The following is a 24,763-nucleotide window of genomic DNA, read 5'->3' on the forward strand; positions in this document are numbered from 1 at the left end:
AGAATAAAACAATCTATACAAAAACCATTTTATCTTCATGTAACATAACTCTTCAGTGAACAGAAGTACTACTGTTAATGTTTTGGCCTTTCCAAGGTCCTGCCTGGGGTCAAAACAGTATTCAGAGAAAACAGAAGATTTTTCTCTACCTTCCCTAATGCACACAAAGGAAACTTCTATTTTCTAAGTCCCATCCCAGTAATAATAGAATAGTACCACAAAAAGTCCAATAGAGGTGACTACTCCTGCTGTGTATCAGTGTTGCAACTTGTATGTTGTTCTAGATTTTCCCAGGTTCTGGGTATCAGACACGAAGAGGGTACACCAGCCCTCAGATTTCCAAGGCCGTTGTTTAATAATTCTTTCTGGATGTCCGTGTACCCCTAAATGTCTGATTTACCTGAATTATTTAGAAACAGAGAGAGAAAATGTTTCCAAGTGTCCACGTGTCATAGATACATCCTGTAAAGTTGAAGAAATGCTTTGACCAGTCAGTGGACAGGCACAAGGCCTCCACCACCCACCTACTGAACTATTCAGGCAGTGAAAGGCATCACATCATAATTTAGGCAAGGGTAAGACATGTTGCACTAAAGTACAGGATCTCATCTGTATTCCAACAGTTTAAATGCCATTTGCTTACTCTCAGAACATTTTAAAAACAAATGACAATTACTTTTTAACTTATACAATCTATCATTTCACTGAGAAAAAGAGACAGTCTTGTGCAGTGGGAGGAGGAAATGACTTGGAGCTAGAAGATCTAGATTCTGAACCCAATTCTTCTAGTCACTCTCTAAGCCTTAGTTTCCTATGAGGATCAAATGAGATGAAAGCGCTTTGTAAAGCAGTAGTGACCATAAGAAATAACCTTCTACAGAGTCCATCTCTTCAATCAACTGCCTAGTTGCCTGCATGTATTTTGGGAGTAAAATTTACTCCTTAAAGTAACTGCATCCTCAAATGTGCAAGTTGGGAAGAGAATACAGATTGAAATGTTTGTAATGCATTGAGGGACTTGTGTACTCTTGATGTGTCTTATTTAAAATTTTTATTCTGTTTAACTCATGCTCCTTTTTTTGTATTATTGGGCCTCTCTTTGAACAAGCTATATAAAGTAATTTAAAAAAAAGAAATGAAAAACTTCCTGATAATTTATAGGGTTTTAGAAGACTGTGCAACTGGGTAAAATGGCTTGAGAAATGTGGGAGAAGTAATTGAAAAGTCAGGATCAAAAAGGAAACTCAGATTATTTTTTTCAGGTAATTTAAAAATGAGCTAAATGAGAGAGGTTATTTTTGTTTCTTACTGCTGACCTCTTCATTTAAAATTACTTCTTTAACTGTAAAATGAAATATTTCTATACCTGACATTTAGGTACATACCGATTCATAGGCATTAACAACACTTAATTCTCAATCTTGTGTTTGAGATACCTTTTGAAGGATTGCATCCTTTTGGCTTATATAGCATCAGGATACCATTTCTAATGGCTTTTCTTTTAAAAAAAGAATCTTCCTTTAGGACAGGGCAGATTTACAATGTGTTGAGAATTAACTGGCAAGTGTGGGTATACAACATGAGCGTATGGGCTTTGTGACTTTGCTGAGACAGACTTCAGGTAGCTGTATTCCTGAAACAAATGAGATTCTAATTTCAAACATTTTTCAAATGCAAATCAGGACCCCATGAATCATTTTGATGATTTTTTGAAACATTAATGCAACAGAGTTAGTATTCCTCAAATGATCCCCAAAGTCACCTCTTCGCTAAGGATATTGCTCTTCTTGATTATTTTTGAACCTGCCAACATAGTCTCTCACCTTCATACAGAGAGTGACTAATCTGCAAATGACCTATTATTATCTTAAACCAACCGCATTTTGAAGCAACAAAGAAGGAAAAATACAATAGTGCATTAACATCTCCGATCAGCGAGATGGACTTCTCCCATGCAGAAAAGCAGTTCTATCCATCTGTGGAAAAGTCCGCCTTTTGTTTTTCTCGGTGCTTATAGGTGACATTTTTAAAAGTACTAGTTGAGCCTCTGTACAGTGGATTGGTTCCCTGAAAAAAAAAAAAAGTTCAAATGAAAGTGTGTACATTTTGTTATTATAATTTAAAGGTAGTTCAGATCGGAAGAGGAGAGTCAACTTCAGCTTTGGAGACCATTGGGATAGTTTTCCATTCATTTACTATTTCATGATTTCTGCATGTTAAGTTTTATGTCTTCAATTTATTTCTTAAAATATGCAGAACCAATCCCCTATGTATATTTTTAAAACTCTTACCCCTTTTGGAAATGTACGAATTCAGGGTAGAAAATAAGACTTTAGCTGTTTTGTTTACTGTGGTTTTCCCAGCATGGAGATAGTGCCTATAGCCCATGGTAAGCACTCAGTATTTATTGAATGAGTAGAATGCATGTTGATAGGTGAACCAGAAGTGAAATGTAGAGAAGTGAAATGAGCTGTATAATATTTGCCTTTAATAACACTGTACAATCTCACTCATGTGGAATCTTGCATTTTACTGTTCTTACCATAAAGAAATTATAAATGTTTAAGGTAATGGATATGTTAACTTCCCTGATTTGATCATTACACAATGATATATCAAAATATAATGCACATATTGTGTCTCATAGTCTGTATAGTTATTATGTGTCAATACAAACAAAGCAGAGACAAAAAAAAAAAAAAGGAAATGTGTTGCTGGTGAGTGATATCAGACAGGGGCACAGATAATCTTGGGACAATGAGATCAAGGCTCAGAGGGAGACAGTAGCGACGGGCTGCTATGGAGGAGCAGGAAGGAAGCCCTGGACAGCTCTCACTTAGCAGTTAGCTTTTACTTACTACATAGAACTGAGGGAAGCAGAGCAGCACAAGAGACTGGAGTGTGGGACTCTGGGTTCAGGACGCAATGGAGGTCCCACAGCCAGCTGGGCACAGGCCCTTTGCCTTGGGCAGAGGGCAGTTGTGTGCCGAAGCCCGGAGAGCTCAGCTGTGCTACTGGGGCTGCGGAGGTATTTCCCTGTACCAACAGGAGTGCTGCTGTGGCCCAAAGGCCAGGCCTCTCTAATTATTCTAGGCAAGTGCAAGTGATCTGGGTAAGGGGTAGTTTCTTCTCTTCTGCTTCTCAAGGTTGACCACGCAGGTTTGGGCATCAGACAGAGCTCAAATCCGACTATATGGCATGACCTCACTGAAGCAGTTCCAAAGCTTCGTATCCTGATCTGTGTTAACAAAGTACCTGTGTCATCTGAGGGGTGAAGGCCTCTTCTTACGCATTGTTACATATAGTGTGTCTTCACATTTGGGATTTACTTTTCTTTTAGTTCTAGAAAGGATTATGAAGACATTTTCCTCTAGGACTTTGGTGCTACTAGTATTTCCAAGCTGACTTCTGGGTACATGTAGAGCCCAGGTAGAACCTGTGACTGTCTGTGTTCCTAAATCCTAGACTTCGCTCTTCTTATTCCACGAATTGTAGTGGTAGGAACTTGTAGATGTACATTTGAAAAATACTGATTGTATTTGCTTTCCCAGTACATTTATTTCAGCTCTCAGAGTTGAAAAACAGTTCCTGTCCTGTTCTGCTCATGGCCCTTGGATTTGCCATGATGCCTTTATTGTGAGCAGGCTTCACACCTGCACCTGTTCGTGTTACTCAGAGCCAGTGGCCTGACCTCTGCCTGAGTGACATGTTACCTTTGTTCATCTCTCTCGAGAGATGCTATCTGCATCATGAAAACAAATAGAAAAGCTGTTCCTTGGCTGGTGGTGGCTGGTGGCTGAAGGCCAAGTTTCCATACTGCTCCTACTTCTGAGCTCGACCTGGATAGATCTGAGGGAACTCGGTCCTGCTGCTGTAAGAATTTAGGGGTTTGAGGGTGAAGGACAGAATGGTATGGTCTTCTAATTATGTAGAACAAAAACAATATATGGAATTCTATTAAGAGACCAGATGCTAGTGGGTAAGAAGAATAGGAATGCAACTGAAGACTCAACTGCAAAAACAAGAGGTATAGGCTGAGAATGAGGAGTGGAGCTGATCCTGGAAGAAGAGAGAGGCTTAGTGACGGACAGTGAATGAGTAAATGGACTATGAGCAGGGCCAGCTTTGATCTTGGTCAGGCCAGGTACTTTTTAGTGGGCCCCACCCCTCATCATGTTAAATGCATTAAAATGCAATCCACATCATTTATGCACTGATGAGGGGGTGACTTGAGTTGCAATCGACAGAAGAACACAATGCCATTTTGTATATATTTCATTGACTGTCTCATTTTGATTGTGTAGTTTCTCTTCTGTGTTTTAAAGCAGCTTCATTTATTCAGGTCTTCCATATTTGGGGGGCTCTCTGTGTAGGACCTAGGCACTGCTGAGAGGTGTGATGGATCAAGCAAACTCCACCCTAGAAAGAGGGTAAGGCAGACACATACAAGGGGAGGAATAGCATGTATAGATTGCCATTGGGGGTATAAGCAGGAGGCTATATCTGACCTCATCTGAGGATCACAGCTCACGAGCATGCCCTCAGAGTTGGCAGGATGAAGCATGGCCACGTCCAGCAATGTCCCCTGTAGCACCGGCTGGGTGGCAAGCTCCCTGTGTAAGATCTGCTGCTGAGACACAGGCTTGACTCCCACTCTGTTCTGGGCAAATCTGTGCTGCACTGTTCAGACAAGGTCAGTTTTCCCCTGACCATCTGGGGCATGAGGCTGATCCCGCCCCAGGGCTCTGTGGCTGCTAATTTAGGTTGTGGATTTGGTGAATGCAATGGCACATTTTTCAAGCTTGAAAAAGTGATAATAAGAACATTCCCTGTCATGACCCACAGCTTCCTAATGATTGCCTAACTGCCAAACGCAGACCTGATTTGCTTAGCACAGTACAAAATCAATCCATGACGGCAAGAAATGTCAGGCTGAACACTTTTTGCCTCAAGTTAATGACTTGTCATCTTGGGAAAAAAATGTCTAATCAAAGATGAATTTAAATATCTTGCATTTGTGTTTTCATAAAGAATATGCAGAGGGAGGGGGTGTTTTTTAAAGCACAAGAAAAAGGTAACCTTTCTTTACAGGCATGATGGTCCTACTGTCCCTGGAGGTCCCTTGGGTTTTGAAGATCAGTCAAACTCACCTCTTGAAGAATAAAGAGGTTTTAGATAAAAACTGAATTAAACAGAAGACTCCTAAATGTATGCACTGACTGAGCAACATTTTTTTCCAGTATGAAAAAAGTTATATTAGTGAAATTTGAACTGAATTATTTGAATTAAACCTCTTTTGCCTCCCAGTGAATAATTATTACCCAGTCATTATCTAGTCAGGAACATCAAACATTTGTTATTCAAAGAAACTCAATTTAACAAGGGAATAATATTTTTCATTTATGCTTTTATCTGTTTAATGCATGTTTTTGTCCCATTTTAGAAGAAGAATGGGCAAAGATTCAGCATTTGCATTTCAGTCATGTTCTACATCCTGAGGGAGAACAATTCATGTTTGGGGGAAATTAACCATTAATTAAAATGTTATTTTAAAGATATTAATCATTTGTCAGCACTCCTGCCTTTGTATGAGAACATGAAAATGTGCTGGTTGGTAGACAGACATCACATAATTGCCCAAGTGCTAGTTTGTGGAACACCTGCTTATTATTGCTAGGAGGGTCAACCAAAGGGTGTGCTTAGATGAACAATGAGCTATCAGGGTTTTAGCCCCACCATTTGTCCAAAGTTTGGGGAACCCCTTGACCTCTCTGAGTCCCAGTTTCCTTGCCTTCAAAATGGGAATACCAAAACCACTTCCCAGGGCTGATGACTGCTCAACTAATTGTTGCCATTGCTTTGTGCCATTGCAAGCAGAGTCTTTTGCCTGATTACCTTCTGACCATGGCTAGGCATTTGTTTGATAGTTGGTGAAAGTTAAAAATAACATCTGTGGCCATGGGATCAGGTGAAGTGAGCTGGCCCACAACTTTGGCCTCATTAGCACTAGTTTCTAAGTCACCCAGGTAACCCGTCAGGCTACATTTCACATGGTTGAGTAGGGCTCAGTTATATACTCATGGGAAACCTGCAACTTACTTTGCTGAAGAACTTTGCTTAGTATGAAAAATTTGTACACACACAAAATGAGGAAAGCTGTGTGACAAACCTCCATAAAGCTATCACCCAGATCCAACAAGGCCAATATTTCACCATACCTACTTCAACTACCCCATCCTCTCACTCCCTCTTTTGGCTGAATTATTTCAAACCAACCTCAGCCTTCATTTCCCCTACTCCTATATACTTCAGTATACATTTCTAAAAAAATGGGTGTTTTCTATCAAATGTTATTATCATGCCTAATCAAACTAACCATACTTCATGCTTCTTTGTTATCATTTTAATACCCTGTGTGTACTATTTTTTTTTTTTAATTTTTGACAGGCAGAGTGGACAGTGAGAGAGAGACAGACAGAGAGAAAGGTCTTCCTTTTGCCATTGGTTCACCCTCCAGTGGCCGCTGTGGCCGGCACGCTGCGGCTGGCGCACCGCGCTGATCTGATGGCAGGAGCCAGGTGCTTCTCCTGGTCTCCCATGGGGTGCAGGGCCCAAGCACTTGGGCCATCCTCCACTGCCTTCCTGGGCCACAGCAGAGAGCTGGCCTGAAAGAGGGGCAACCGGGACAGAATCCAGCGCCCCGACCGGGACCAGAACCTGGTGTGCCGGCGCCGCGAGGCGGAGGATTAGCCTGTTGAGCCATGGCGCCGGCCATGTACTAATATTTTTCCAGTTGTCTCACAACTGTATATTTGCTCTCAGACTGAACAAATCAGGGTCCAGCCAAGAGCCACCCATTGCATTTGTGATTGTGTCTCAAGGTGTTTTTAATGGGAAGATCAAGTAGAAGAAAATTTTTGATGTTCATTGTTCTGCACCAAATATATAATTAGTCTGGAATAACTGCATAAAATAGAAACATATTTTGTCAAGATTAATTTATCCACAATGTAAAATTCCATTTGCTTTAGGAATTAAAGATATCACTATAGATTTAGAGAAAAAAAACCATTAACACCAATTTGTTGGGGCAAAGTTATAGGAGCATTGTATTTGCCTATGTTTTCTCCAGTCATAACACTGGTTTTAGAATCAGCAATGTAAGCTAATTGCTATTAGATTGCTGGGCACACTATTAGAGACACAAAGATGAAATTAAAACCATGAAATTGCTTCTGTGGGTCTCTAGAAATGTAATTATTTCTCCCATGGAAAAGAAATACAGAAAACTGTTGTCCTGTTTTCTGTTTGCCTTAAAAATTATATTTATTGAATATGTATAGTTAAAGATTAATGCTTTTTTTAAGTAGCTGTTTAAAATTTAGGTTATTCAGAAAAATGAACTGCATGTTATTTAAAAAGTCTTCTCAACTTTGTTTTGTAATCTTCTCTCAGTAACAAGCATTTCTATGGAAATTGTCATGAATTGACATACTGTTCATGAGCAATCTTCCATTAGCTAGAGCACATCAATTTACAAAATGTTGAATACAGCACCTGCATGTTAGCTGCGTGGTGCTGAGGAAGAACTGAATGAAGTCTTCTTCCTCGATGTCTTTAAGTAGCTACAGCACACATTTCATGAGCTATCAGAGTGCTGGAAATCCTCACTGCACTGACAGACAAATATATGTCACCCACCTGGGCCTGGATAATGGACACAGGTGCCTTTGTCCCCCAGCAGAACAGAAAACAAAGCTGCGGGGGTCATGGTGAGGGTGGTAGAGAGAGAGCCTGCCATTGAAACTCTTCTATTAGAGCAGAAGAGAGCTGAGCCCTCCTTCCCCTGTCTCCTGCAGCCAGCTCTTTCTGGACCACTAGTGGCCCCCAGTGTTCACATACCGTTTGCCACTTGGCCTTTGATCGTTCCGCTTCAAATTTGGCAACTTCTTTACGATCATGAAATGACACCAAGAGCTTCCAAATACACAGGAGGACAACCCCGATGAGAAGAATAGCCAGAGAAACCCCCAACATGATCATGGGAATGTTTGGAGGTTTGGGGCAATCTGGGGAGACAACGAAAGTTACATTAAGAGGTAGTATAATCAACATTTTGAGGTAGGAAAGACATCGCTCACTGGATTTTCCATCCCCACTTTTTTCTGCAGTACAGAGTAAATATTGACACCTTCTTGTCTGAATGAATTAAAAAAATAAATTGTGAACAGAGAGCCTTTCATTTCTTCCTTTGGAGTACAACAAAAGATAAAGGAGAAATTCAGTTATTAAGGGTAAGTGGTTACATACTTGGTGACTAATTTAACAAGAATTAGAACCCAAAAGAGCAGCAATGAATGAACATGAAATATTTAAAGGGCCATGGGAAACACTATGGCTTAATTCCCAAAGGTGGTCTCTTCTGAGTTCACGATAAAGAAAAATAGAATATGTGGGTTTGGTGCATGTAGTTAAATTTTCATGGAACTTCTTGAATCGTGAGCAGTCTAGGAGATTGTATTAGAAATTACAAACAAACAAACATAAACCAAAACCAGCTCCTGAAAAGTTGAGTATTTGCTTCTTGAGTTCTTATAGAAAGAAGACAATGTTAGGTCTGGAATAGCTGGGGGTTCTGGTCTTTCGTACTCCCAGAAAGGAGAGATGGAAAAAAGGAGATGGAGATCGACCTCAACAGAGACAGGTTGCTTTATTGGAAGCAAAGGTTGGTGACAGTCTTCTTGAGAAGAGATTGCGCCCAGGGCACATTTGGGATTCAGGTTTTATCTGGTTAGGAGGGAACTTGGCGGGGGGGGGGGGGGGGGGGATTGTAGAAGGCAGCTGGCAGAAGGGTAGGTGGGGGGGCTCTTTGAAGTCTCCGGGGAATTTTCCCCTTATCTGTTTCATAGCTGCCCTGTGCAGCTTATCTGTTTTGCCTTTTGCATTGCAAGGAGTTGAGAAGGGTCTGGTTAGGCACCAAGGATCTGGACAATAGGGAGGATGTGGGCCTGGGAGCGGGAAGGAGGAAGCACAGGAGGGGAAAAGTGCCACAAGTCCTTTAGACAACAATGTCTTCCAGTTTTATTGTGTTTAACCCTAATGCAGTGCTGTATTTTCTGGGAAAGTTCATGGACTAGAGTTGGGAGAGGTGGGTCCAATTCCCTCAGAGTAGCTGTGCGAATTCCATCAGGCCCCTCGATCTCTCCTCTGTACCACAAAGTTCAATGTCCCCTTTAATTTCCTGATGATAAGCTCATGCCTACCACACAGCTTCTTAGATCCTCCCAGGTTTCTGATTCAGTAGGTTTTAGATGAGGCCCTAGGCTTTGTTATTATTATTAAAGTATTCCAAATCATCCTTATCTTCAGGGAAGTTTGGGAAATTAGATGCTCTGTATGGTGCTTTCAACCTGAATATTCTATGAAATGTTGTTTTCTGGGGCTGGTATTGTGGCGTACTTGGTTAGGCCACCATCTGTGACACCAGCATCCCATATAGGTACCAGTTCAAGTTCTGGCTGCTCTACTTCTGATCGAACTTCCTACTAATGTGCCTGGGGAAGCAATGCAAGATGACCCAGGTCCTTGCGCCCCTGCACCCACCTGGGAGACCTAGAAGAAGCTCCTGGCTCCTGCCTTTGACCTGGCCCACCTCTGACCATTACGGCCATCTGGGGAGTGAACCAGATAAAAGATTTATCTCTCCCCCACTGTCTGTCCCTCTCTCTAATTCTGACTTTCAAATAAGTAAATCTTTTTAAAAATGTTGCTTTTACTGTACTGCTGGAATTAATATAATTGTGCAATGATACATTACCCTCCCTCATTGACAACACAATGACTAATAATTCTTGCAGTATACCCAAGACATGATATATTTCTGAATGAAACATTATAGTTAAGCTCTCCTTTGACCTTTGTAGAAAAAATGCCACAAAAATCATCAATAAATATTTGCATCTCCTCTGCAAGAGATGAGAAACATCATCTCTTGTGAGGAGGAAATGAATGATGCTCGGTTTTTCCTAACATACTGCTTTTACAGATTTAATAAAAAGAGTTACACACACAGGACTAGTGATGCTGAGTTTAAGATAAGGCTCTATAGACAATCTGAATTTGAGTGAGACTAATGACCCCCTCATAGCATGAGGCATGGCTTCACATACTTTTGTTCTTTGACCAAAAAACCGTGGAAGGAGATTATGCAGAAATGAGTCAAGGAGCTAATGACACAGTTACTACAGTGTAGAGATCTGAAGACTATATCCTAGCATAGCAAATGAACCATGGCTGCCTCTAATAGGTTAGTAACACCCTGAGTTGTTTCTGAAGATGTGTTTTGAGGTGGGGGAAGAGGATTGCTTGTGTCACTGTATGCAATGTGACCTGTTGAGCCTGGGCCAGGGCTCCATTTAATTCTAAGGTCCTGAGTGCTGATAGTGCTGCACAGTGCAATCCAGAAGTTCTGCCGTGTGTGGCTTTTGAGTGCTTGAAATGTGGCTTTTCCAAGTTAGGTTATGCTCACACTGGAAGTGCAAAACACACAATAATTCAAGAGAGAGGTGGGGTGGCCGGTGCTGTGGTGCAGTGGGTCAACACCCTGGCTTGAAGCACCGGCATCCCAAATGGGTGCTGGTTTGAGACCCAGCTGCTCTATTTCCGATCCAGCTCTATGCTAGGGCCTGGGAAAGCAGTAGAAGATGACTCAATTCCTTGGGCTCCTGCACCACGTGGGAGACCTGGAAGAAGCTTCTGGCTCCTGGCTTCGGATCAACACAGCTCTGGCCATTGCAGCCAGTTGAGGAGTGAACCATCAGATGGAAGACTTCAATCTCTTTCTCTCTCTCTCTCTCCCTCTCTCTCTGCCTCTCCTCTCTCTGTGTAACTCTGACTTTCAAATAAATAAATAAATAAATCTTTAAAAAACGGGGGGGGGGAGGTAAGGAGGACTGGAGGAGAGAGGAGGGGAGGAAGTATGACTGTCTTCTTGAAACTGTACCTACTGAATACATGGAATCTGTTCTCTTCATATTAATACAAAAATAATTTAAAAAACCAAGCTATCACTAACAATTTTAAATCTTGATTACATGCTGAAATGACAGTATTTTATATAATGGCAAATAAAATTCATGTCTTCTGTTGCTTTTTACTTTTTTGTGGTCACTAGAAAATTTTAAATGACATATATGGTTTGTGGAACAGTTCCACTTATCTAACATGTTTTGCAATTCATGTGTTTATTATGCTAGTATAGCCAGTGGGAGGCAGTATAGCACAGTGCTTGCACAGTGGTTCCTAAACCAGCTGTAGCAATTCATTACTACAAGACCCAGCAAATGATTTAACGTCTCTGTGCCTCGTTGTCTTTACCTGTAAAATGCAAATAATAATAGAATAATAGCTCCATAAATGGGAGCTGCTATTATATCAGTTTTACTGTTCCCATCATTATAACCAATGCATTCTTCCCCCTTCTCTATCCTTGGGACCCCCCAGGGCCTAAAACCTCCTGGCTGGAGCCTGCTGATACCTTCCAGCCAGGAACAGTTCCCGGCCATCTTGCCTTGACTCTGATGGGGCCTTTAGGCCCTCAAGTTCTCCCAGAAGCAAGAAAGAAAATGAAGGCCACTCTGCCTGTGCCCACAGGCGCTCAGGAAGTGATTCTTCACCTGGTTCCTTTTCCAGTTTGCTGGGAGGATACTGGGAACCACTGGCCTCCCCTCCTTTCCTGCTTTTTCATTTTGCCTCTTTCAAACCTTCAGTTGGCTGCCTTGGACTTCTCTGGTCTTCAAGCCGTGAGATGGGGAGGGACCGCTGATTTCCAGGGTCTGCTCTCTGGGCTCTTGGAAGCGCCAGGCCTACCCAGGAATACAACCATTGTGGAGAAAGAGACATCCTTGGAGCTCTAAGGTAACATCTGTTAAGGCTCAGAGAGGTTATTTTTCCTACTGCAAAAAGCATAGGGGTAAAAAAAAATAAAAATAAAAACACCACAAGAAGAAGGTATCAGGGCTCCCGGGTGTCTGCTGAAGAGTGTGTTGACGTGCGCCACTCACAAGGTGTGGAAGAATAAAATAGACAGCTGTTCAGTAATGAGAGGGCAGTTATCAACCAAAAGCACATTTCACAAAAGCAAAACAAAACAAATAAATAGAAACAAATCACACTACCTAGACACAAAACCTCTGAGTTTAAAAAAGAGCCTGTTCTGCATACTTGTTTTTGTTGTTGGGAATTTATGTTTCCAACAATATCAGTATTATAAAGGATGAGATGGTATTGGTTTCAAGACAACTTATGAAAGCCACTGCCACAGTCACAGGCAGGGGTTGGGGGTACAGTTGGGGAACCTGACTTTATAGAACAGATAATGAGGAGGCAGGTGTTTTGTCTTATAAAGTAGTTCTTCCTGACAAAGCAGGATCCTTAACTAATGGCCACAAGATGCTTTTCATGTGTGCATTTCAAAGTTTATTTTCGTAAAAAAGTTTAAGAGCAAGTCTCACTGTTCCCAGTTGAGATTCAAGGCCAAGTTCATAGTCATCTTCATGTTTCTTGGTTTGTGCTGAACTCTACCCTCTGTCCCCCTCAGCGCTGTGATGTCCTGTTTTCTGACCGTGTTTTCTGGATTGGATTGTAATGTCTAAAATTTACTTTTGGTTACTTGGTACTGCTTTATTGCTTTGAATTTCACACTCTTAAGTAGTGCCAGTTTGACACCCTTCATTTCACGCTTAAGACTGAATATTTGATCAGCACATGGATAAGCATACTGGCCCTGTAGCCTGTTCTTGCTATGACTGGGGAAGAAGCTAAGATCCAAGCTTTTGGGGAAGGAGGGAGGTTGCTGACAAGATCTGATTTGATGCAGCTGTCATTGTGCAAGAGCCATTCAGGGAGGGCCGTTCATTAATTGATGACAGCAAAAAGGAGGCACCTGGGAGTTTCTGAGTTCCGTTAGGGCTGTTGCTCATGGAGAGATCTCGAGACCATCACTGTCAAGGTCCCAAGGGGTAGCTGGTAAAATGCAGAGTCCTCGGCCACACATCAAGTCTGTTGATTCAGGGTTTGGGAAGCTTTAAGAAGGTCCCAAGTAAATGTGATGCTCACTAAAATTTGGAAACTCCACAAAAATACTGTTTCCCCTACTTTTTTTCTATTACAACCTCTCTCTCCCTTTCACTGAATATGAATTTTCATTTGAGGGATTCCCAAGTCCCAGTGAAAATGAAATTTGAAAGAAGTTTGTAGAAATAATTTCAAATTCTGGTTAATATGAGGAGGAAAATGAAGAAGCATTATGACAGACAATAACTATGGACCAAGAAGGTGCAAAAGGCATGGGTTGCTAAGAATGGGACTTGACATTGAATCCTTAAAGGAGGAAAGGGGCCAGTCGGGGAGCTATCTGGAGGAAAAAAATGCTCTCAACCAAAGGCCCAGCCTGCACAAAGGCTGTGAGTCAGCAAAGCCCTCCTAGTCCATCCATGTGTCCAGTAATGCACACTAGACTCCTGCAGATTGGCCTCAAGGAAGAGGCTGAAGGTAAAATAGGCTCAGCCTCTCCCGCTGTCATTAGCAGAGCTGCGGTACCTCCTTTTGGTTCCCAGATACAGATTATTCAGCTGCAGGGAAGTTCTACACCAGGCCCCTGAGCGTCAGGCTCTTTCTCCCTAGTCCTAGTGGGAGAAGCCGAGTCCTCTAGCCACTCCCAGAAACCGATGAGGATGAAAATCCTTAGAAGCAACAGATGCTGACGTCTTTTTCAGACCACACCCTTCCTAATTGGCTGCTCCATGTCCTTTCTGGTTCAGCATTATCTTCTAATGACCCGTTACTGTAACTTATATGTGTTGCCACTTCATGTGCGATTTCCCAGTTCATCCTTGAGTCAATACTTAGAAGGATGTACTGTTACTTTGTTCATCTTGTAGATGAGAAAGTAGTTACTCAGAGAGGCAAGTGTCTTCTGGAATGTCAGGCAGTGATGGAATGGTGGCGCAGGATTTGAATCCAAGTCTCCTGATTCAACTCTGTTGTTAAAAACTGCTTCCTTCTTCCCTGCTAGTTTTTCCAGAAGACACACCCTTTGTTACGTTTCATTTAATCAGTTCACCTTTCCTCAAGTCATAGGCCAACCTAAAGAGAGATGATTGGTGCAAATACCAGCCAGCTTTTAGCTGGTCTTCAAAAAAGACATTGGAACATACCAAACCTCATACTGGGTAACTTTCAATTCACAGGAAAGTAGAGAAACTTCCCAAGAGAAGTTTAGGAATGACTTTCCTGGCAAGCTACCCAAAGTGCCTGGCTGTTTGTGTCTGTTTGCCTGTATAGTATCACGTGCCACCGGCCATGCAAGGCAAGCCACCCACCTGTTTCATTGATGCTGTGAATGATGGATCTCCCCTCGTTATCTGTAGTTATTAGGAATGTAATAAGACACTCATTTTCTCCTTGCAGAGAGCAGGAAACAGAACTATCCTTCGAGAAATCTGCAGATAAAAGAGTCATTCATTAGGTTAAATGAGATTCTGGGAGATTATTTTTAAAGCAAAGTAGCATTGAGTTTTAATATGCAAATAAGAATCATCAGTATTGTAGGATGGGAATAGCAAAGCCATAGGCCTTTTCCCACCAAGTGAGGTTCCAGTTCAATTTCAGAAGAACAGCCCATCAGTGTACCTCTCAAACTATTGTGGGCGGGATTTCAATGCAATGCAAGGACCACTGGGCAGGTGCCCATTGCTGGGCGATTATGGTGATGAGAGGGCTATATGTTCTTTGCTAACAGCAATGGAAAAGATGTCCCAGCTGACATTTTTTTTCCTGAAAGGCAGAGACAGAGATCTCCTACCCACTGGTTTTCTCTCCAAATGTCTGCAACAGCTGGTGTTGGGCCAGGCCAAAGCCAGGACTTCAGAACCCAGTCTGGGTCTTTCACATGGGTGGTAGGAACCCAAGTATTGGAGCCATCCCTTGCTGCTTCCCAGGGCGTGCATGCCTAGGGAGCTGAAATGGGAAGTAGAGCTGGAACGCAAACCCAGGGTCTCTGACATGGGTGAGGGCATCCCAACTGGTGTGTTAAACATGGGCAAATTGGCCTGCCCCATTTCCGATACTTTAAAATGGGCCTTTTTCTCAAAAGCATAGTCAAGATTGCTGGTCATGTATTGTCACAGCAGTAAATAAAAGTTAATACCAGGAAGCTGAAACTGAGCTGTTATTTAGCTCAGGACCAGCAAGATAAAGGTAAACTTCATATTAAAAGGAATCCAGAATGACAGTTTGCCCATCATCCAGAACAGCTCCTTTCTTTACAATAAAAATCAGTTTTTCTCAAAGCTTTTCCAAATGGAATTTTTTTCCTTGTCAAGCTTATTCAAGAGGTAGAAAATGAATGTCATGATAGGAATGGAAAGTAGAGTGAAATGGCCACTCTCAGATGTTAGTACTATGTATCAGAAATTCTAGTGGTTCAGCTCCTTTGCCAAAATTACGTAGCCTTTTCCTATTTAACACAAAACAAAACAGAAACTTGCCTAACAGTCCCCTTCTATTCTAACTTGCAGACTTTTCCATGATATTGTTACAAACACTGTTTAAGCAGAACGACTATTTTCTCTTAATGCAAATTTGGAAGACATAGATGTGGTTCCGTCATTAGCATGTAGTCATGTGGTGCATCAGAATATTAAAACTGGGACTGTCCCAGATTATCCTGGACATACTCTTCCAAGAGTTATTATCTCTCATTAGCCTAAAAATAAAAAGGTGTTAATAAAACAGAATCTACTTGTGTTTCTCCGATTCTAACAAAGAAAAACTAAATAGCCTATTTCATACAAAGTTAGAAATATTAAATTCCTGTTTGCTGTTGTTTTTGCATTTAATTTTAAGAGAAAAACTTGCCAGTATCTGTGAGAAGTATTTTTTGTCTCATCTGTGAAAAGACTAGTTAAACATTTAGCACTATAAATAAGGTTTCAGGTGATAGATTTAAGTGCTCAAAGTATTTTTAACTGATTAGAAGTACCATTGTATCATTTCTCAGCCTTTTGGTTAAGATCAAGTGTAGACGTATCACTTTATATAGCAATATTAAGAAATATACTCATGAATCATTTTCCTCTGGTCATTTGAGAATGCCTACTATCATCCAAATGTCCAGATTTGACAATGTGAGTTCTGGGGATCCACTCCAGGTATTCCAACTTGAGAGTCTGGATGTGTACATAGGAACTTGGCCTTCTGGTCAACCGTTTAATAAGCATTTTTAATAAGGTGATTCTGATGAAGAGATTTGGGAATCTCCAAGCAGTGATTAATTAGTAAACTTTGTATTATTTTGTGGGCTGGATTACAAATGACATTGCATATATAATTCATAGCTTGGTCATTTTTAGATGGCCTTCCCTACCCCTCCTCTGACCTTTCCCTCCAATTTACTAGCGTTCCTGAAGGCTGGGGGAATGTGCTTTTTCTCCCTGGAGTGCTCTTTTCCTTCCTTCCCCCCTCCGCCATGGCAGCACAGGCCTGCTCAGCTCCTCTTGAAAATACTTCACGGAACACTTTGTTCTCAGGTAGAAAAAATGTGGACAGCTTATCGTCCCCCTTTCAGTAATATTAATCCTGCGTTTTTATTTCCTTTTATGTAGTGGCACTGAAGCACAGGGAGGCTTAATTTATGTGGCCAGGATTATTTAAGTTTTAATGGAACTGTGAATATGATCTGTGAGTCCCAACTCCTGTGTTGCTTTAATTACTTCCCTACTCCTATACATGACGGTTACAGCTATAGATGTAGCCTGTTTTGTAGTGTTGAGTATAGAAACGTTATTATCGAATATGCAATGAAAGATTTGCATAATTAGCTGCTAAGGTTTTCTTTTGTTGTTCATAAAAAAAAAAATGGACCTTTCTTTTCTACCCTCCTGTGGGAGCTCTCACGGTGCTGCTCTAGAATAATACAGTGAAAATGAGATCCCAGGCTGTCCATGAAATCCTACTCAGCGAAGCAAGAAAGGCGAGAACAGGGCGAAGCCATGGAGTCTGGGAAGGGGCCCGGAGGATGCAGGAATCAGAACTTCACGACTGAGTCAGGACAACCATGGATTTTAAGACCCAGCACGAGGGTCAGTTAGCAGCTTTCAAAGAAAACCGTTTTTCCAGGAACTAAAAAAAAAAAAAAAAAAAAAAAAAAGCGCTATGGTCGATAAGTTTGGGAATCCCTCCTTTACTATAATTCTTTCTCTGGCCTCTCGGATGATTCACAATGCATGTTTAATTCACTGTGCCAGACACCTCTCAGAAGTCTTTCAAAGAAAAAAAAAATAACTTAGCTTCCCATTTCCAAAAGGTATAGGACCCAAGGTGCTTTTTTCCCATTTAATGCTTTCACAACTAGTGTTCCACGGAACAAACTTTGAATAAAGATGCTGTGAGTACACAGTGTTGGGGTACATTCAAAACAAATCTTCCCTTAAAATGAAAAGAAGACCATTAAACCACATGTCCTGAGATGTGCCCACGGCACAGTGAGAATTAATTCATATGAATTACAGACTTAGGCCTCTTTTGTTTCACTTCTTGTGTCCTTGTTGAGAGAAGGGTAGGTCGCTGAAAGACCTTGAGGATGAGCAAAAATGATGTGATAGTTTTAAGGTGGTCTGATCAATGACGTAACTGGGTGAGGACTTATGAGAAGGCTCATTAGAAGGGTGGCTTTAGAACTCACAGGCTGACAAATATGTATATTTCTTCTCTCAAGTTCATCTAGATTAGTATTTGGATGATACTAGCAATTCAGTTGTTATTTTCAATTTCTGAGTGAGAAATCATCACATTCCCTTCCTCAGAAGATAACTGACTGCAGTCCACAGTAATGTCCATGTTTTAGATGCCACTGTGCCTAGCCCTCCTCTCAAAGCCAAGCACCTGTGATAAACCACCTGGAAGACTGTATGTTAATACAGTGACTGCCATTGTGGTTTACATGCTTCGGGCTGTGCTCTCTTTCCTCTCGGCACTCAGACTATGCGTGTTGTTAGGGAATTGGCTTTGAGTCATTTGCAAGGTATTTCCTGTCCTCTTTACTCATTTCTCAGAATTATGCGGTAAATATACCCACTGTTTGCTGTGAAGTGAACCAGAAGGCCATGCTGAGACTTTGGACTACTTACTAATGACAGCCCACAGAGGCCGATTCACTCAGCGCCTTAATGCATCTTACCTTCCATGCTAGTGGAAGGGACACACTATTTCATCCCATTTACTGCTGTTTGGCGTGTTTATCTTTGGTCACCAGAAATGTATGGATGGGAGGTTTTATGATCACTAATCATGCCTGCATAGAGTAATTCCATTGTGCACAGTCAGAACTCTGAATTTTGAAACCAGGTCAATAATTTTCACAAGGATATAAATGTTATTAACTTGTTCCATTTTGGAAAGGATTTAATTTCCATATTCTAATTCTAACTATTCCAGGTATATATTCTACAGCATCTTAAAATATTACTTTGATAATTTCCCTTTACTTGTAATACATCTTGTTTACATCTCTAATGCACACAGAGTAGCAATTCCATATGAGCAGTTTGACAAGGCAGAGTTTGTGATGATCTAAAACCAAATTGCCCCAGATTGTTCTTTTAGGAAGAGTCAGCCATCTTTTTTGTTTCAGAGTTCATAAATTATTTTCTAAACGTTCTTCCCAGCTAAAATACAATCTACTTAAATGTTTGAGATGAAATTTCATCATTAGGAAGAGTTTGGTTTTAAGTAATGAAATTTATCATGACAGATGAAAGCAAGAGCAGAGTTTGCGGAGTAGTTAAAACAATAGGCTCTTCTTATATTTTGAGGGTGAGGCAACAGGGATCTGGTGGTGATGGTGGGGGCAGGCATGTAATACCCTGTTTGGGAGGTGGAGAGTGACACATATGGAGGGAAAAGGCAGGATAATAACCAATGACCAGGAACATCCCAGTATCTGGGAGCTGCTATCAAGAACACTGTTTTATAATTGGTCTTATCTTATCTTGAAATAAGGTAATCCAACAATAGGATTATTTCAAGTTTGAGGGTGAACATTTAGCCATGTCTTCAATTTTTCCATTTCTATTCTGGAAAATACAGCATTCTGGAGTTCTCTAGTGGTATTTGTTAAGCAGAGTGAACTTGTCAACAGAGCTGAAGTCAAATGAAATTGCCATGACTAAATTGCTTATATGTCAATCCATCAAGTTTTTAGCCTTATGGAAGGCACTGACTCTTAAAAAAAAAAAAAAATGAATGTGAGAGAGCTAGTGCCTTAGTGCAAATGAGGCTGAGCTACTGCCCTAGATTCACAGGGGTTCTGCCCAAGAACTATGGAAAGGAAATGAGAAGCAATTTAAGACAAGGACAACCTTCTTCTTCACTGATGGTTGCACCCACAAGTTTGCATTTGTCCACACATTCTTCTCGGGCCTGGCCATCTGCAGACAAGTGGCATTCAATGCAGCTCCTGCGGACGGTATTCAACAGTTGATCAGTTCATGTTCATGGAAAACAGGCAGCGAGACTATTGCTTTACTACTGTTGTTGCAACTTGTGCTAATAGGAGTGTCTCATACATGATGTTGTCTTTTGTTACTTTCAGAAAGAGTTGAGTGATAGTTGGACATTGAATTTTTCTGAATTCCACTCAATCATCAATGTTCTTATGCCAGCCTTGATAATAGCTACTATGTTTACCTATCTCTAATGATTGCTACTGATTGATTAAGCAAAAATAACTTTTTTTATATTTGATCTAGCTTTATTTTCATTTTATTTTTTTCCTAGGAAGAACTTATATTCCTGAAATACAATTAAAGATTAGACAAATCTTTGAATTTCTTAACACAAATGGTCCACATGGTAACCAGAATTCCAAGAACCATTAGTGGTTTTCATATATGACATATATAATCATTCAAAATTTTCACGTTTCTGTAACTCTTTTGAATATGTCCAAGACTTGATGGGGTATTTCCAAAAACTGAAGATTAGAACCTAGATTCTCATGACTGCAAGTGTTTTAAAAATATGGCTTCTTATAGAAAAGTGTTATTTCCAAGAACATAGTTCAGTCAGGAATGAAGCTTTTTTTTATTATTATTATTATTATTTTTGACAGGCAGAGTGGACAGTGAGAGAGAGAGAGACAGAGAGAAAGGTCTTCCTTCCGTTGGTTTGCCCCCCAAATGGCTGCCACGGCTGGCGCTGTGCCAATCCGAAGCCAAGAGCCAGGTGCCTCCTCCTGGTCTCCATGCTGGTGCAAGGCCCAAGCACTTGGGCCATCCTCCACTGCCCTCCCGGGCCACAGCAGAGAGCTGGACTGGAGGAGGAGCAACTGGGACTAGTACCCGGCACCCCAACCGGGACAAGAACCCAGGGTGCTGGCGCTGCAGGCGAAGGATTAACCAAGTGAGCCGTGGCGCTGGCCCGAAACTTTTCTTAAGATGGCTATAGAGCAGAGCAGGGTAAAATTTGGAAGCTGAGTTCATCTCATGCTGAAAATCACTGTACAAGTAGACTGTGTTTAGAGTAACTCAAGGAGGAAGTTTTTCTTACTGTGGGCACACATCATGCTGCCTCTCTCTCCCATGGTCATGGAGATATATGCTCTTTCAAGTGCTCAGGAACATCCCCATCATGCCTTGGGAAATCTCAGCTCCATTGCACTTCCTAGGCCAAGCCTTCCCTCACTCTTGGGCCTATTAGTTCTCTTGCAGTGGAAGGCCCACAGGAAAAATAGAGGTTTTGCCTTCAAGTGGCCTTTGTATGGCAACTGGAGTGCATTTATGTAGATAGGGCTTTATCTGGAGTGGCTTGTCAGGGGTCTGGTGGAGATTATGGAATCCCTTAAAGCACCTCCTCCTTTGTGCCTCTCACTGACATCTGCACAGCTTGTCTATCCCTGAAAGAGTAGCTCATCGAACTTTCTATATGCCTTATCGCAATTGTCAGCCTGGTTATCACTGTAATATTCTTTTAAGTCTTTCTTTCTCACCAGACTCTTATGCACTTACGAAGGCAGGAATTATAACTGTTTCAGTCTTTTCTGCATGCCCATGGACCTAACATGATCCTTGGCATACAGTAGGAGCTTAATTATCTGTTTGATAAATGCAGGAATAAATGAAAGAATGGACTAGTCTCACAATTAACATAAACACTAAGGAGGTCATTCCACCTGATTTCCAAATCCAACTACTTTGTTAATTTCATATCTTGTAACTCTGATTTAAGATTGAACCATATTTAGAGAAAAGATGAAATCAGTGATGGAAGAAATAGTTTTGAAATGTTATTTTACAGTAAATTCTATGCCGATAATTCTAACCAGATCCCCAGACTTCTTAGTATATTCCTTAGTTTGCTAGGAACTATGAGAGATTTTGACACACGAATGGTGACACGCCACTGAGTGAAGAAGTGATTTTCTCACCCTGTTTACATCAGAAATACAACTCTCACCCTTGTGGGTACCAGAGTTAATAGAAATACAAAGTGCTTAAACGTATTTGCTACATAACACAATATCTACTGCAGTGGCATAACACAGCTGTTTTAGAGACTTGTTCCACCTGATCTATGAATTTTTCCTCATTCGATAAAGAAATTAGCAGCCAGCCACAGAGAGTTTTCTTATGGGAAAATAAGACACTGTGAGGTTTTGTGTTGTCGCTATTGTTCATGTGATCTAAAAGAAAATGCACAACAGCTGAATGACAACCAAAGGAAGGCACCAAAGAGCGGGCGTGGCTTAGAGGAGAGTGAGAACTGAAGGCTAAGATTGTCTCTGCTGCTGCCCTCCTGTACACCTCTAGATAAGACAGCAGCCTCTCTATTTCCCCTGAAAAGTGCTGACCACATGGGTGTCTCCAGTCTCCCTCTGGGCATTCCTTCCGTGTGGCTGGTGTTGTAACCCAGAGGCCATCTGATGTTATCAGTGCAGGGCATTAGCTCCATGTCCCCAGGCCAGTCTCCAACAGAAAAGTGACATATCAGGATTCTGGGTGATCAGGACTGAGAAAGAGGCCAAGTGAGACTAACATTCCAAGCTGAGGATCACAGGGGCCTTGGGTTTTGTGCATTTTGATGGATGCCACGAGCCCAAACCCCACAAAAGCAATGCACAGTGTGAGTTTACAAATGTCATTCTAACTTGGATCAACGTGAAACCTATCCATCCGCCAAGGGGACTGAAGACAGGGCAGCTCTTACCGTTTCGAGTTACAGGGGTCACCGCAGGTGGGACACCGTTCACAGGTTGGTCCCGAGGCTCCGGAATTGGTGCAGACACACCTGCCACAAACGCAGTCCCCTCGCCCGCTGCAGAGCACTCCGTCATGGGAGACGCACGCATCTGTGCTCGTGGTACAGTTGCAGTACTCGCCGGTCCAGCCGCTCCGGCACACGCATTCCCCGCAGGCGCACTCACCATTGTCTGCAACACAGAAAGCCCGGGTCCTGTCATGGCCAGAACCACTTGCACATGTAGGGCGTGTGTGTGTGTGTGTGTGTGTAGAATCATTTCCCTTTGTCATTAGACACCATCCAAAAGACTGAAGAAAAAAATGAACCCTAAAAGTCTGGGGTTAGGATGGGAAGTGGTGAGCTTTATTTTATTGAATGTGTTTTGCTAATTGTCGGTATTTACTGATCTGGTCTGGTACCTGAAGATCCACATGATGACCTGTTGTTATATGAAACAGAATTTATAACTAGAGGAAATGGTATAATGCAGAAAGCCCATAATAGCCACTCAGTGTGTATATGTGCATCCATATATGTATATGAAAGGATTTTTAGAAGTGTGTGAAAAATTAGAATTAAGAGATAAACCTCTTTTGTTGGAAACATTTTGGAATTCATACCTTGCTTTTTAATCATATGCATTTTATGAACTTTTTGAAAACCTCTAATAGGAAGGGGTTTAAGAAATTTTTGCACCAAAATAGTTATCTTTTAATTCCATTTTCCCATAAAACCTTTGAAGTACCCATGTATATTTAATTGTTATTGGACTTTTAATTAAGGTGCCATAGGACTGAGATGAAGACAGACCTAGGTTAATACCCAGCCTTCTGCCTCACTCAAGCTGAGCATTCATGAAAACTTATCTATGAAACAGAGGGAGTAAAATCTACTTCACTTGGTTGTAGTCAGATAAAATAATGTGTCAATTACCCAGTGTTGCTTTTCTAGTAATGATATCCCATAGGCATACAGTGAGTACTCAACAAATTCATTGTTTAACAAACTCAGTATTTACTATGTGCCAATGATTGTGTTAGCCATGGGGATAGAAAATTAAACAAGATAAGATCACTGAATTTATGACTCAGTTTAGGAGTCAGGCCAATAAATTCTACTCCTGGACTAAGAAATGCGGTGCAGAGTGAAAGGGGCTACATGCACAGAGAAAGAATTTCTAAACTAGACTGGAGATCGGAGGATGTTTCCAGAGGATGAGACACCTGGTGTGCATTTGGAAGACACACAGAGAAGATAGAAGAAGAGGGTCTCATGTGTTTCAGGCAGAGAAAGATGTGTCGGTCAATGATAGCAGAGTGAGATCACATGACCTGTTTAATAACCATGGAAGGTTCATATGAATGGGTCCCCAGTGCATATGGCAGGGCAGGTGGAAAGTCATCAAAAAGTCAGAAATCAGATTATGAAAAAGCTTACGGGCCAAAGGAGGAATTTTTATCCCAAAAGTTATGGAATTTTAAGTAAGGGAGAGATGTGAACAGATAGATACATGTTTAGAGATACCCCAGCCATAGTAGACAGGGTCAAATGAAAGAAAAGACAACTAGTTCGGAGGCACCCGCAGGAGTAGAGGTGAGGAGATGAGACAGTGAACTATAGTAGCAGCATGGGGAATGGAGATGAAGGCAATGCAATGCTGGGACTGCATGCTCAGAGCATGGGTGAGACTGGTGCCAGAATTTGGGAAAAGAGAGACAGAATTCTCTCCAGGTGACCAGACTGGACAGCTGGGTGGATGGTGTGGCTTCTCGTTGACCTAGAATGGAAGCTGGCTCATGGTCAGTGCTCTATCCCCAGTGCTCAGCACAGAGAAGAGCCCAGCTGTTGAAATAAACAGATGGTTCTGAGCATGAGAGGAAAAACAACTTTGGATGGAAAAGATGATGCACTCACTTGTGTCCCTACTGGTTTGGAAGCACCTGTGGGTTTTGGAGACATCAGAAAAAGGTGTCCACATTGGAATATCTGGGTCTGATTCCTGGCCCTGGCTCCTAACTCCAACATCCTGCCAATGCAGACCTTGGGAAGCAGCGGTGACGCTCAAGAACATGTGCTTCTGTCACCCATTTGGAAAACCTGGATTTTGTTCTTGGCTCCAGTCCTGGTCCAGCCCTAGCTGTTGTGGGAATTTGGGACAGGAATGCTGTCTTTCAAATACATACACACATATATACATACATACATACATACATTGCAAATGTAATCAGAGAAAACGATCCTTATAGAAGAGACTGAGAGGTAGGAGAGGAACAGGAGTGATGTTGCAGAAGGCTGGGGAACAGACAGCTTGAAAGAAGGAGGAATATGGGGCCAGCATTGTGACATAGCTGGTTAAGCCACCGCCTGTGAAACCAACATCCCATATGGGTGCTGGTTCATGTCCTGGCTGTCCTACTTCCAATCCAGCTCTCTGCTAATGCACCTGGGAAAAGCAATAGAAGTTGAT

At 41.6% G+C, this 24,763-nt stretch overlaps 1 protein-coding gene across 2 annotated transcripts in view; it reads right to left on the reverse strand.

Annotated features, from left to right (window-relative positions):
• The window catches only part of ITGB6 (integrin subunit beta 6), a 73,080-nt gene continuing 48,317 nt past the window's right edge, over window positions 1-24,763 (reverse strand). Inside the window, exons 11-15 of one of the 2 annotated variants that reach the window (XM_062199919.1) lie at window positions 22,264-22,486; window positions 19,419-19,516; window positions 14,382-14,501; window positions 7,903-8,069; window positions 1-2,067 (exon numbers count right to left, since the gene is read on the reverse strand). In XM_062199919.1, coding sequence (XP_062055903.1) covers window positions 1,969-2,067; window positions 7,903-8,069; window positions 14,382-14,501; window positions 19,419-19,516; window positions 22,264-22,486 — 707 coding nt within the window. In that variant the 3' untranslated portion in view covers window positions 1-1,968. The remainder of the gene's footprint in view (window positions 2,068-7,902; window positions 8,070-14,381; window positions 14,502-19,418; window positions 19,517-22,263; window positions 22,487-24,763) is intronic. The other variant, XM_062199926.1, reaches the window with a different exon arrangement.

This window comes from Lepus europaeus, chromosome 1 (assembly GCF_033115175.1).
Source record: "Lepus europaeus isolate LE1 chromosome 1, mLepTim1.pri, whole genome shotgun sequence".
Lineage (NCBI taxonomy): Eukaryota > Metazoa > Chordata > Mammalia > Lagomorpha > Leporidae > Lepus > Lepus europaeus.